This window comes from Acartia tonsa, chromosome 12, assembly GCF_053477335.1.
Source record: "Acartia tonsa isolate MP-2025a chromosome 12, ASM5347733v1, whole genome shotgun sequence".
NCBI lineage: Eukaryota > Metazoa > Arthropoda > Copepoda > Calanoida > Acartiidae > Acartia > Acartia tonsa.
The window spans coordinates 5,265,878-5,281,597 of record NC_137271.1 but is presented as its reverse complement, the minus strand read 5'-3'; the positions used below and the strand labels follow the sequence as shown (position 1 = coordinate 5,281,597).

The window sequence follows — 15,720 nt, the reverse complement described above, 5'->3', positions numbered from 1 at the left end:
CGGACAGGAAAAGTGAATTATAGAGTAAACTCCTTTTACTTTAACAGACAGAAATATAAAAAAAAAACTAAGTTTAATTTGAGGTTTTCCAAATTTACTATGATAAATTAACCAAGAAAGTAAAAATTTAGGTTTTCAAATGATAAATTAGATTTTAATTCAATACTTTGCTGTGGTTCTTTTGAAAATTTTATTAAAAATGTATGAATTCTTTACTATATTTTTATTAAATAGCTAGCAATTCTACAATATTTATTGTCTGTTTTTTTCTAGTTTTGTTAAAAACCTGAATTATATCAGTGACGGACGGACACTCAGACGTTTAGACTTACGGACATAACCTGGTTTATAGAATAGCTGCGCTTCTAAAAAAAATTATGACGTTTTTCTTTTTCGGTGACTGTACTGTAAAAAAATGCATTTATTTGTACATGATAAACGATGTTTTTATATAGGTTTTATATTTATTTTATTTCTAAAAAATGTCTTTCTTTTGTTATCAATAAATAATGATTCTTCTAATATAAATGCAAAGAGGGGAAGAAAACCTTTTTATGTTATTGCCAGCGCAACTACTCTTTAATCCAACCAATCGATATTTACATTATTACTTGTATGTTGCACCAGCTTTTCATGTACTCTGATAAAGTGATGCTCGTAGCTGGCTAAAATAACGTTACCCCCATCCACCTTTTTTACCCTTCCTACTGGATGAATGTTCTGACCAATAAATGATGTCCATATTAGCAAGCTAAACTGACAATAAATTTTCCCCTGTCAATATATCCACGTACCTATATCCTATTATAATTGACTAAAAATTTCAAAATTTAAATGCACAATGTCCTATAATTAATAAGCTTGATTTTATGCTACACTACTTAGAAACATAATTTTCCTTGTTAAATATTTGTTTATGACATGCTAAAAGGCTTTACAAAATATCGGAGGGAAAAAAAGGGGTGGAGATTTTTTAATGATATATCACCTTAAAAACCAACATAACACCTGTTTATCACCCACCCTTTTCTTGATTAATACCCCCTTCCCCCCCACCTCCCCCCCCCCCATTCAACCTTTTATTTGATAATTGTTTTTCCAATAAAATGACAAAATCCTTATACTAAAGTAACAGGATGTCTGTTTGTCTGTGTGTTTGTACCGAAGGATCTCGCTAACCGCTGAACCGATCGGGTTCTCCTTAACAGGGTAGCTTCTCATAGGTCCCGGGAAGGTTTATAACTATTTTGGGGGAGGGTACCACCACCCTCCTAAGAGAAATCGCCCCTAGAAAAGAATCCTCCCCCCAATATTTTTTAAAAACTAAAATAACTCTCCTCTCCTTAAGTGTCCCTAGAGGCCTCTAGGGGCGTAGCCGCTAGTAAAACATAAAGTGGTAAAATTTCGCATTTCTAAAATATATCATACAAAACTTTTTTTTTGTTTGAAAAAGATGTATAGGTAATGCTTCTAAACTGATTAATATCCACTGGATTAGAACCAGTTCTCAGACACACTGAAAATCATGTATAGCATCGTATTACAAATAGTTTTCATAATATTAGAATAGAATTCATATAATTAATATCAGTATTGGTAGCCCGGGTTTTCGGCCCCTTAGTTTTAATCTTAAATTATTTCTATTTTAATATCCGAGGAAAGCTGCTTAAATAGCTATTTTGGTTAGGATGAAAGCTCACCTATAAATAAGTTTTCAAAATGATTTAACGAAAAAGCCATTTCTAAAAAACTTTTGTTTATCAAGCTGTTTTCAAATTTGCGCGTTTTTTTATGAGCACTTTATGATAAGCACAAACCATAATTATGATTATTTTCAATTTTCATATTCAATTAAGGACAAAAACATCTGGCTAGCACCCGCGATAAATACATGGATCTAAAGGGATAAGACAATGGGCGATAAATTGATGATACACAAAATCACCCCTTCTGTAGATTACAATTATTGGTTGAAACGTTTAGACACTCAACTTAATGAACTAACCAATCAAAATTCATCAAAAGTCTCCAATAGATAGAAAGCATTTATATTTAAATTGTTGATACTACTATAATTTATATTCCAAGGTTCTATCCCTAACACTAAAGTAGAACAAAAATAAATATTTTCTTTATTTAGATTGAGATGTCTGTATCAGTACGAGAGGATTTGACGGCGGGTTGTCCGCGTGGCTGCTCCAAGCACGGCGAGTGCATTGGCGGTCAGTGCGTCTGCCAGGTATTTATATTTTTTAGGTTCATAGCTACTCAATAAATTGGGTTTATCTGTACGTCCTTGGAATATTAAAGGTACTTAGTTTGCTACTTTTTGAGTTTTTATTCTATAATAGTACCGCAGCTACCCTACAATGATATAGTAATCTGTCCGATAAAGTAATTTGTTTTGTTATTGTCTATTTTTCTGTTTTTTATTTATATAATTTTTGCCATTTTGAAGCCATTATTTTTAACAAATCAGATTAATAAAACATGTAAGATAATTAAAAACATTATTTGCTTTTAAGTGTTTTTCTTATCTACATTATATCTTTATATCCACTAAATTATTTTTTTTTCAGACCGGTTTCCACGGCGCGGACTGTAGCGAGAGCAGCTGTCCCGTGTTGTGTAACGGAAACGGCGAGTACGTCAACGGTGTGTGCAAGTGCTTTCCCGGCTGGAAAGGCGTTGAGTGCTCCGTTAGGTAAGTCCTGTCGACAGTTCCCTGTTAAGCTTGGAGATATTTTGTTAACATATCTTGCTATCATAATGTCTTCTAAATCAGGGATCTTAAGGGATAAGACGGCGAAAAAATTATAAACATCCCTAATAACAATACACAAAATAACCCCTTTTGTAGATTACAATTGCATTGGTTGAAAGGTTTGGATACTTTTCCGAATCAACCAACCAATCAAAATTCAATAAAAGTCATCAATGTTGTTAAGCCAACAAATAAGAAATTAATAGTGGTTATGCCACTAGCAACTAGGGGAAAGGAGGGGATTAAAATAGCTTAAAACACTCCTGGTAGAATGTGAAACTTTCCCTAAAAGTGAGAACCCTTATGGTTGAGTGGTTATTTTTATTTTATCGAAAACTGATGTATTATAATTTTGTTTAATCATTTTGATATTTAATATTTAGCAAAAAAATATTTATTTTTGTTAAATATTATATAATTTGATTTTTATTAGCAAGCATTTTCATTTGGGGGAATTTCAATTTTAATAAAGCCCCTACTTTCTGTGATTTAACTAAATTTTAAAGAATTGTGCGAGAAAAAATGTTCGGTTTTACATTTTAGGGGAACTTTGCAGTAATTGTCATGAAAAAAGAGCTTAATTTTATAATTTAAAAATGTAATATGTATAAAAAGGCAAAAAGCGCAGAGCAAAATTCTAATTATTTTAAATTTTGATGTCATAAATATGTAATATATTGTTGGCAAATATAAATAACAAGAACAATAAAGCGCAAATGTAGGTTTTAAGCTATTTTTTGCACCCTCCCCTATTAAATACTAAATACTATGGGCGCAACCGATAGTTCTATAAAAAGTTTTAGATTAAATTCCATTAGATTGATATTTTTGTGTGTGCATGGGTGAGAGTGAGTGTCTGTGTGTGTTTGTGACAGTCAATCTTTGAATTATTAATTTGACATTTTGATAGTGAAGGGCATTTAGAAATTTAGTGGGGGGGGGGGGGCTTGGTTTGAATTGCTGGAAGGTAGGGGTACAAAATCTAAAATAATGATTTAGGTTGCCTCTAGCCTCTAGGGGAGAGTGGGGTAGGTAGAGAAAATAGCCTAAAACCACCTAGAGGACAGTACAAACCATTCGGACCAGAATTTTTTTTAGATCTCTAGCTTCCGACAAAAACCTTACTACTTTGTATAATAGGATTGCTGTAAAATAACAATTTATAGCAACTAGCAATGAAGATATTATTAGGCAAATTAACTCCAATGAATTCGACTTTCTTTCGCTTCATGCATCTTTTGGTTTTTGTAGCACCATCTTTTTGAGAGAATTGGTATGGATTGTATGGAGAATGTCACATAGATGCACTTAACTTTGCTAAGTTAATACAAATCCGCCAAAAAACATAAATTTTTTAGCGGATTTTTAAATTGATTTTCTTCATTGTTTATTTTCTACATTGATGACAAATACAGCAAAAAAAATAAAAATCATGCCGAAAAATAAACTTTTTATCTGAATAAAAAAAAGTTTTTCTTCGGATTAAATAAACGTTTACTTTATAATATAGAGTACATTTATTAAGTATACATATACATAATTTATTTCCATAAAGAGAAGAAAATTAATTATTTATAAACAATATTTTTACATTTTATAAAAAATCTAATTTTAATTAAAATATAAGGAAATTTGAAAGAAAATTTCATGGAGATATTTTGGTAGAAAATGATATAAAAGAATACTTAATACTTTAACTAATCGGAGACTGCCTTGGCCCAAAAAAAGGCGAACATATAAAATCTTATTGAATGGTACCTATCAGCAAAGGATTTGAAATCAAAAATTGATCGATGTACTTAACAAAAGAAACATTTAAATTCTATCAAAGAAAAAATCAAAAATATTTTCTTTTCTTCCGAAATTGACTTGCATTTTATCACATGATAAAGGCAGAATTTATTATTATTCACGTTTTGCATATTCTCTGTCAATAGAGTATATATAGTATTACAGGGTTGTGTATTAGGGTAGACGTATTAAGCTAGGAGGTTGCACGTATTCCTTCGAAACCGATTAATATTCAGTATGTTAGAACCGGTTCTTATTCATACGAAAACACTATGTCTAGCATCGTACTATATCCAGTTTTCTACGAATATAAAAACGTACAATCATAAGATTAAAATTATTTTTTTTTTGTAGCCCGTACCTTGTACATTTTATATCCGCGGAAACCTGTTTATAATGCGAGAAATAACTATTATCAACAGAATTACCTCTATATTTTATGTAAGGAAAATTTTTTATCAACAATAAGTTTAGTAATCACGAAATAACGCTTTTCTAATAATTATTCTATATATCATCTATCCTCATAAAACAGAATAAAATAAATGAGAATTGTCATGTGATTTTTGTATGCAATCTTTTGCCTTAATAGATAACCTAGCAATGCTATAAAGAATAAAGCCCAGAGGCCTGTATATCATGACTTAAATAAGGCTTTTGACAGAGGCCTCCATGTGTGTGTGTGTGTGAGTGAATCTTGACTTCAATAAGGCTTTTGACATAAAGCTCCACACAGAAAATGCCAATAAAGCAGTTTTTTTTCTCTCTCACCACTTTCCTTGTGCATATGGCTAAGTGAATGGAGAGAATATACACTGATTTTTTCCTTGCTTATCAGAAGCGAAGCTACTTTATAAGAAGAACTTGTCCTTACGTCTTAAGATGTTATTTTGCCGCATAATTTATTTATTGAAAATTTCTACTTCGAATACTATGAAAGAATTTTCTAAATATCTAGTTTTTTTATTAAAGGTTTTTTTTGTATTTTGTTGATAAAATAAATTTGATTCGCTAAAACTTTTAAAAAGTTTATTTTTGAATTAATAAGTTTGTTTAGCCATTTTAGCCTCTAGAAGCTATATATGCATGTATGTGAATATGTATAGCTGGTAGATTTAGAATAAAAGAATGCCTAAAACCCTTTTCTGCTTTTTTATTTTTAATATATCCACCCCTATTATTCATGATAAAAATGTTATACATAGATATATCAACCCCTTTCGCCACTTATACACCACTCTAATGTAATTGTGTAAAATAGAAAGAATAGTACATGGATAGTTTAAACCTTTGGGTCATCATTCTAATGATATTGTTCTCTATTATGCGTATAGAAAGTCCATGACAGAAAACCTGACAAAAGATTTTTCTGGATGTATTCAGGGTGCAGCGTTTTTGCAAATCTGCAAAAAACAACAATCAAACATACGTCCTTTAAAATATTGTTGCTCTTCGTGTATAAGGTGAAGCTTTACAAAGTGTCTCAAAAATCCCCCATGTGACGTCATAAAAATGAGGGATTATCCATCTCTTTATTAGGGGCTTTCTTTCCCTTTTTACTAAACATTTGATAGTCACCAGAAACCAAAAAAATCTTATTTAGACAAAAAGTTGTTCACATTGTAAAAACAGTCTAAAGCAATATATGCTACAGAAGTAAGAAAGGAGAAGGCCTAAAGAATAGAAGGGTTTGACCACTAGCAGGCGTCGATTTTTTTTTTGTAAAGTTTCATTTTTAAAAGTTTTGTAATTTTTTTACAAAAATTAAAGTTTAATTAAATGCCTTTTCAATTAAGTTATGCCAAATAAGGTCGGGAGGGAGGGGTGCTGTGCTAGGAACTTTGAGGGAAACCATCCAAGAAGTAATAAGTGAGAATTTGTGTATCTTGACTACTTTTACGTAGAAATTGTAAAAGTAGAATCAAGAATTTTTCTTGTATCGATGCATCCTTATATTTACAGCACAGTGCATTGGTCAGGGCCTAGGTTAGTACGTCCATACAATCTAGTCAATATAAAATGGTTTATATCGACAAATAAATGTGGTTATGACTGTCATATAATCAAAGAATTTTACCATTAGACTTTAAAATTTAAAAGAGTATTCTGTTTGTTAAAATTAAATAAATATATTTTCTTTTTTTAAGTAAGATACATTTAAAAGGCTTAAAAATACATTATATGTGTAACTAAAATAATCCAAAACATTATTTTTCCAAATTTTTATTCATAAAATGCAAAATTTTCTTTTTGAATGTTTTTATTCTACTTTAAGACATGAACTAGTATTTCGTAGATTTTTTTAAAATTTGACCTGTAGATTTTTTACTTGTTTTTAAATATAACAACCTAATCATTTAAGCCCCCCAAATTTAAGATGTGAAAAAGACAAATTAAGCAATTTTAGAGAGAAAAAAATATTGGATACTCGATCTAAAAGTATTTGACATAATAAGAGGGGGGGGGGGGGAGTGATTTTAAATGGGAGATAGATAGGCGTCCTACAAGTTATTAAGTAAAACAAGGATGACAACATCCATAAGTAGCGAAGCACAAAAAATCGTAGATGGGAATACGTACAGGTAGATTTAAAAGGTTTTTACTAAAATCAAGAATAGATTTATTGGATAAGATAAATATGAAACCTTGTTTTATTTTGTATGATGACTATGGTCAAAGTAAATTATATTAAAGATGCTCATAACAATGGGAAAAATTATTTTGATACTGATATCCCATAAAAGTTTGAAAATTGGATCAAAATAAACAAAGATCTTGGGAAATATGTAAAACATATAAAAATAGCCAAAAACCTGATAAAATGCAGTCAGGCCGCCATGGTTGTTTTCTTGAAACGACAAAAAATTTAATTTTTAAATCCTTAAAAACTTTAAAAATTTGGAAAATCGGACCATATACACTGAAGATATGGAAAAAAGTGTTAAATATATTTATAAATAGCCTAAAACCTGCCAAAAAGGCAGTCTGGCCGTCATGGTTATTTCCTTCAAAGACGGGAAATTTAATTTTGATATCTACAACTGAAAAAATTTTGAAAATCGGACTATAAACACTGAAGATATGGAGAAAAATGTTAAAAATATAAAAAAACAGCCTAAAACCTGCTGAAAAGGCAGTCTGGCCGTCATGGTTGTCTTCTTTAAAAGACGAGAAATTTAATTTTGATATCTATAACTGAAAAAATTTTGAAAATCGGACCATACACTGAAGATATGGAGAAAAATGTGAAAAATATAAAAATAGCCTAAAACCTGCTAAAAAGGCAGTCTGGCCTTCATGATTGTTTCTTTAAACGACAGGAAATTTAATTTTGATATCTGTAACTGAAAAAATTTTGAAAATCGGACCATAAACACTGAAGATATGGAGAAAAATGTGAAAAATATAAAAATAGCCTAAAACCTGTTAAAAATCGGTCTGACCGCAAATGATGTTTTATAGTCAATTGTGCTCCTTAATAATGGGAATGTTGTCAAAAAATTTCAGCATTCTATCTTTTATAGGAGCTGAGTAAATCCCATTTCCCCCATAGCGTTACGGACTGACTGACGGACTGACTGACGGACTGACTGACGGACGGACGGACGGACGGACAAAGTGAATTATAGAGTAGCTTCGCTACTAAAAAGAATTTATGTCAGTATAAAGCGCAGTAATAGCTCATAAGAAACTTATCTTAAAAAGAATAACATTAAACTATGTTTAAACAATCCAAAATAATCAATTATATTTCAATAATAATAACTAATTTTTTGATCAAGCTATAACTATGTTTTTAAAAATATTTATTGGTATTTTCTAAAAAAATATTTATTTGTAGTTTGACTTAAAACAAGCCTTTGATACATTCCAACTTTTGTAGCCCCTCCGTAAATGGGAAAATCAATATTTGATTCCCACCTCTCCCTTTCAATTTGGCGATAAGACAAAATTGAAAGATTTTCTTGTAAAAGGAAAAGAACAAGTGGCATGGGTGTCAAATTTTTACTGTATTTTTCCGTAAAAGACAAAATGTGTATCAGACAATCTGAATTAAATGTGGTTATGGCAGAAACTTTATCAGTATGCTATTATTATGTTACTAGCGGCTTAGCCCCCAACATATAAGGCTCTGAGAGGGAAGGAGGGGACAAAAAAGTAGCCTAAAACCATCCAAGAACATTTATAAAGCTTCTACAAATGCACAAGAAATCTTACTTCTGGCACCCTGGACTATGAAAAAGTTTGGGAAATAATTGAAAAAGAAATCATAGTGAAGATAAGGTGTGTGCGGTAGGAAGGGGTATAGTGAGGGTAATACATCAAGCAGTGGCAAGATCATACAGGGAGACATTAGGCTGTTAATTACAGTAGTCCCCAAAGTTCTATAAAAACGTTTTCTTATTCATTGGCTTAAAAACTAAGGAGACCTATATTTAATGTGAGTGGTTGGTTAATTAAGTTGAGTGACTAAACACTTTAACCATTAATTATTTTCTACAATAGGGGTATTTTGGGGTTCATCATTGGGGATGTATACCAATTTATCGGCCATTGTCTTATCCTTTTAGATCTAGGTAAGAAAGACAGCATTTCGGCAAAATAGTTGGTGGGACATGGCAGACAAACTTATATTTTATATAATTATGGTTTTCAATCTTGGGAAGGTTTATCAATATACTTCAACCCTCTTTCCTCTTCTTTCCTCTCCCGGAATATTAAACCTTTGAATTTTGCCATCCCTGTTTTCATAAAAATCAATCCAATTCTATTTACAGAACATTGAGGTTGACATCGATGTAAAATGTTATAGGGAATCCTTTTTAGATGTCATATGTTTCTTTAAAACTGCTAGATTTTTAAAATAATTCAATTATGCTAGTAAGTTTGTATGAGGAAGCTTATACGTTTTTATTGAAAAATGGTAAAATGTATACAGGCATTTGTATTGTATGACGTAATTTTTTATCAGGCACTATAAGCTCATTCAGTCTGTTTATAAATTTGTCAAAATGTCATTATTAGAATAGTTTTTTTAGCATAAGCAAACTTTTTCATTTTTCTACACTTTGTAGGGACATTTTTCCTACACCTATTCCATTTCCTATCCTTTCTTTCCACAATTAATCTTATCAACCTGACAATACATTTTCAACATTTTTTCATTCCATTTCAAAATTCTTTTCCTAATGTAGGTATTCCAAAAAAATCTTTAAAAATTCAGAGCACCTGCTATAAGAATTTTCCTCCAAATTTTCCACTTATAAATTAATACCTAGCCTTTAAATTATTAGTTTATTTTCTTTATTATTAAAATATACTGCATAATAAAGTACTTAATTATGCATAAAACTATATTATTTGCACAGAGAGAGGGGACAATGTGCTGTTAATTACACTAGTCCCCAAAGATTTATGATAACGTTTTATTCGTCAGCTAAACAACTTTGAGGACTTTAGTGAATTTTGATCGGTTGGTTAATGCAGTTGAGTTTTTAAATGTTTCAACCACTAATTTTAATCTACAGATGTAGTAAATTTGTGTATCATCTTTGGGTATGTACATCAATTTATCGGCCATTGTCTTATCCCTTAAGATCTCTTCTTGTAGCGGAATAGTTAAGGAATGTAATATTAATGTGTGGTGTGGATATTTATTCTTGCAGGATAACGTCCTATGTAATTTATAGAGGTGCTACAATCCACAAAATAATGGAGGTTTTTTCACACAATGTGCCCGTCGAACACTGAAACTCCCTTCCCTTATTTTAATAATAAATTGCGGGTGTTTTCTATGCATAAACCAGGGGGGGGGGGGGGCTAACACTACAGGTCTACCAAATTTAACATAACCTAAATAAAGTAATAAACAAGTAAAAAATCATCCCTTAGGCTTCCACCTTATTTTTTATTTATTTTAAAAGTGTGGGGGGGGGGGGCACTTTTAGGGAATACACCGTAAAACTAATTTAACCTCCAACTTTTCTACCCGCTAAAAATTGATAAATTTGTAGAACCATACATCTTAGCAGCAGTAGCAAAGCAGTATTAAAAATGTGTAATGTATATTACACCAAAAATTAGGATAAAGGGACGGGCAGAAATTGTTAAAAAATTTCAAAAATAATATTTTTCTTATATAAGACTTTTTTGTTCCCACCTCATTAAATTTTTGTGCTGTTAATATATCAACATAACACTTAAGTCATAATGGCATTATTTGAAAAGCATGTCGTTTTTATGTCAGTCTTTACCCCCTTATATAGTCGATTTTAGCATTGTCATTGGATAAGAGTTATATATCATATATTTTTCGAAACCGATTAATAATTGCTGGATGAGAACTGGTTCTTAGTCATCCTGAAAAATCATGTATGTAAAGCATCGTATTACAGTCAATTTTCTACAAATAATAATTTAACTTATAATATCTGAGGAAAGTTTTTATATTTCGATGCGATACATAACTATTATCGATAACAACTAATCCCAAAAAGTTGTGTATTACTTTACCCCTGCGGGTCTGTAGTCCAGTTGGGATATGATCCATTAATGAACACCAATGATGAATAATGATTTCTAAATGAGTCCACCATTAATCCTTTACATTATATAAATACATATTTATTGTACAGGGTCATTATAGACAAAGATGCAAAAGTCCACTAATACTGATTTTAAAAATCCGTCAAAATGTCCTCAACCACATAAATTTCAACCATCTAAAATGTTGAAAGTTCGAAAAACAAATAAAGATAATGGGACCATAATAAAAACTTTTTTATCTCCATTTCTTTACATAAAATGTTATTTTTTATAGATCACCCTGTACAAATAGTTTTATGAATATAGATCATAAACATTAATCCTACAGATCTTTTAATAATTTACCAGTTTATCTCTACTATGATATTATAATGCATAAATGCTGCTTGTCTTATAAGATCTAAGGAATGGCAAAATAAACAGAGTGGATCTTAAGGGATAAGACAATGGATGATAAATTCATATGCATCTACAATGATGGTTATCAAAATTACCCCTTCTTTAAATTGAAAGTTGGAATGAACCAATCAAATCCAACTGAGCCAACGAATAAGAAAACGTAGTTATAAAACTTTTATTACCAATATAATTTAAATTCGAATGTCTCCTCCCTCCCTGAATAAAAAGCAAATGATTCAGCCAATTGCTTGCATACTAAACACTTAGATCATTACCTTTCTTCAAATCAACCAAAAAAAGGTTGTCAAAATTGCGTAGAAAACTCGCGACTTTATCGTAAAAAGACCGTATCCACTCGTTTTTGAGGGCGTAATGGGTTTGAATCTGTGCCCAAACCGCGTCAAGATTAAAGACGTTAAAGTTGTAACTACTGCTGCTATGTCATTGATTTATGCCAGAATGATGGCCCAAAAACGGATGCAACTCATTACCCTGCACTTTTAGGACTTCAAAACATAACTAAAGGGTTGATTTACTACAATAGTTGTATATTTAAACATAAACATTTTAAAAAAACGGTATGTCGACGTCGACAGGTTTGTTCGAACATAAAAAAAAAATTGGACGAATATGGTTGTAAATAGTTTGGCAAAGAACTGCTAATATCCGTTCTATTATAAACAGTAATCTTAAGGGATAAGGCGTTGGACGTTAAATTGATGAGCAATAAAAATTAGAATTAGGGTTGAAATGTTTAAAACTGCTAGTTAGCCCCAACCAATCATAATTTAATAAAATTTTATACGAAAACCTCTTTAGTAATTTTGAGTATCAGTATAATTTACAGTCACATGTTCCCCCCTCAACCCTGATTAATAAAAAGTATGGGGACAGTTTTAATAAAATTGAAAAACATCTATAAAAGAAAACTTTAAAAAGTTAGACAGTCGGACAAACGAACGTTAACAAATGTAGAGTTAAAATTAAATAACCAGAATACCCACAGTTTGAGGATTAATTATAGAAATGCTACGCTTATGCCTTTCTTCCAATTCGTCCTTGGTTCAAGTCCTTTGCTGAGTTCAAACAATATTTTACTACAATTTACCTTTCCTTCATAGATTCTTTTTTCTGTATATCTTTTTTTTCTTTTTATTTTTTTTTCTCTTTATGCTTTTTTATATTAATTTTTTTAATTGTAGTTTTTTTATCAAGGTTACGTAACATAAAATGATGCAATTTTAGAGTTTATTTTCTAATTATCTTCATTAACCACTTTTTGCAGAAAAAAAATATAATTCCTCATTTTAAGCAAAAAGTTAATAATTACAAATGAATGATACTTAATGGCAACTAAAGACAGTCTTTAGAATAAATATATAATATTCGTGGATATTATGACAGGGGAAAATTTGTCGTCAACATTGGTTGTTAACATGGACATCATTAATTGGTCAATTCGTTTATCAGTAGAAGGGGAGAAAATGGGATAAAGGGATGGATGGAGGGTATCGTTGTTTTAGCAAGCTATGAGTTTCACTTTACTAGAGTACATAATGATTTGGTGTAATTGTAAAAATGCTTTGCTCCAAATATAAATGATAGGGGTATAACGTAAGTGATTATATTTATATTATACTCAGGGAGGGGGGGGGGGAGGGGACATTGGACTGTAAATTATACATTAGCTTATTAACTTTGGGGACTAATATACAATTTTCCAACCTTCAGTGTCCAAACTTTTCAACGAATAATTTAAATCTACAGACTAATTTAGTATATTCATTTACCGTTCATTGTCTTATCCCGGAAGACCCCTGGCTTAAGTGATGGTATTTCTATTATATTATTAAATTCCCCAGAAGGAATTCTTCATAAATGAGGTGTCCCCACATACCATCAAAATTCAGAGGGAGAGAGAGGACAATGGGATGTTTATTACACTAGTCCTCAAAGTTTTATAATAACGTTTTCTCATTCGTTAGAACAACGTTGGGGACTTTAGTGAATTTTGATTGGTTGATTACTTAAATTAAGTGTTCAAACGTTTCAACTACTAATCTTATTCTACAGAAGGGATAATTTTGTTTATCATCTAATGGGTGTTTATAAATTTATTGGCCATTGCTTATCCCTTTAGATCCCTGGTTTAAAGTAGAGAAGTAAAAATAGTTTTAAGAATGAAATATAGTTCCGTTTAAAATGGTGAAATTTATTAAACACCATTAAATGTTTAATCTATAATACAAAGTAGCTTGATGTCTGTCCGTCTGTCCGTCTGACCGTCTGTCTGTCCGTCTGTCTGTCTGTCCCTTAAGATCTCGGTAACCACTGAACCGATCGGATTCTACTCTTCAGGGAATATACCTACTGGTCCTGTGGTGGTTTTAGGCTATTTTCTTGGGGGGTGGGACACCCCCAACCCCCCCAAAAATAAAAAAATCCAACCCCCCAAATTTTTTTTTTTTACATTTTTTGTAAAATCTCAGTAACTGCTGATCAAATTGGGCTCTACCCTTCTGGCAATATACCTACTGGTCCTCTGGTGGTTTTAAGCTATTTTCTTGAGGGGTGGGACACCCCAACCCCCCCAAAAATAAAAAAAATCCCCACTTCCAAAATTTTTATTTTTTTATTTTTTTAAAACAAAAACCAGTAATTGGGTTGGGGGAACCCCACTGCAACATGGGGCGAAGCCCCCATGAATCCCCCCCCCCCTAGAAAAAAAATTTAAATATCTTTTTTTTTATTTTAATTTTTGTGTATGCGAACAACCTAGGTCTAATTTTTACGAATTGAAATTTTTGTGTATACGGCAAACAACCTGGGTTTAATTTGTACAAATTAAAATTTTTGTGCATAAAACGCACAACCTGGGTTTAATTTTACCACAGAGTAATTAAACAAAGAATATTTTTTTGAATATTTCTATTAAGGCGGGTTGACTTCCCAAAACTATATAGGGCGAAGCCCCTAGAGGCTAGGGCCGAAGCCGCTAGTATACTTATAAAGTATATTATAAAAAATGTTTGAAAGGAACATATCATAAGATTGTGTTTTTTTCTTAGCATAAAGTAAGAAAAAAAGAAAAGTTTAAAATTTATTCTTTTATAAATATTGTCTATTCACTTTTTTCTATTGACAGCTTTTAATGATATTTAGTGGTTTAATTACAAAATCTGCCAAAATTTTACTATTTTAAATCTGTTTTGAAACACGATTAACATACTATCAAGTTTTCATCACCTCTAATAATAATTCTGTTATATTATTCCCTTTTAAATACTATCTTGAACAGTAGCAAAGTTATTGATGTGTATTTGTAAATGTGTATTTATTTGTTATTATCAATTATATCCTTATGAAACATATGTTATCTATCACTAATAACACTATATAACTATAACTATATGTTTAAGCAATGTGTCATAAACAATGATGTCAGCAATGTCAGAACTGAATAATCAGAATATAAATGTATAAGTCGAAACAAAATTGTAAGTAAATTTGTTAAAAACTGCTTAAATACAGGATAATGTTTAAGGACATACTTATATTTTTAGGACTTGATTTACAACATTGTACTTTGTTGTCCTTTGAATCAGTTTTCAAAAAATTAAATCAGTCTGATAAAACTATCACATAAAATTTAAAGTTAAAAAAAAAATAAAAATCTTATATTGATATTAACAAAACTAAGGTTTAACAGCTGCAAATAATTATAAGTGCTACATTAAAGAAACTCTATTATTGTATTTCTCTTTCTCGCTCTTTTTGATGGACCATTGGTGAATGGTAATGGGTCCCTCAAGAAATTACCAAAACAAATTTACAAATGTATCTACATCTTTATATTTTCATTTATATCGACCCCATGTTTAAAATATCCTGTTCTAATAAGTTGCTATTATTTTATCAACACTTCTTGTGTGATTTCTATACTTGCATTTTGGAAATGATTATCAGTCTAATATGGCCATAAAGTCTAAGCAGACAGTGGGATGAAAAATATAGGATTCTGAGCACTCTATGAAGCTCTATTGAAATAGAAAATGATCTTATTCAATCAAATAAATGGATGGAGAGCATCAAAGATTTTCTAAGATATATCTTCCACAAAAATCATAGTTGCCAAAAATTCAAAAAATAAAAATTTATAATATTCTAAAAGACATCTTTTATGTAACAGAGAGGGGTCAGAAATAGTTACATATATTTTT

General features: G+C 30.8%; 1 protein-coding gene across 2 annotated transcripts in view; it reads left to right on the top strand.

Moving 5' to 3' along the window:
• The window catches only part of LOC145334326 (teneurin-m-like), a 132,109-nt gene that overhangs the window by 61,753 nt on the left and 54,636 nt on the right, over nt 1–15,720 (top strand). For both annotated transcript variants that reach the window (XM_080179738.1, XM_080179737.1), the window contains exons 15-16: nt 2,141–2,239; nt 2,580–2,704. In XM_080179738.1, the coding sequence (XP_080035864.1) occupies nt 2,141–2,239; nt 2,580–2,704 (224 nt within the window). The remainder of the gene's footprint in view (nt 1–2,140; nt 2,240–2,579; nt 2,705–15,720) is intronic.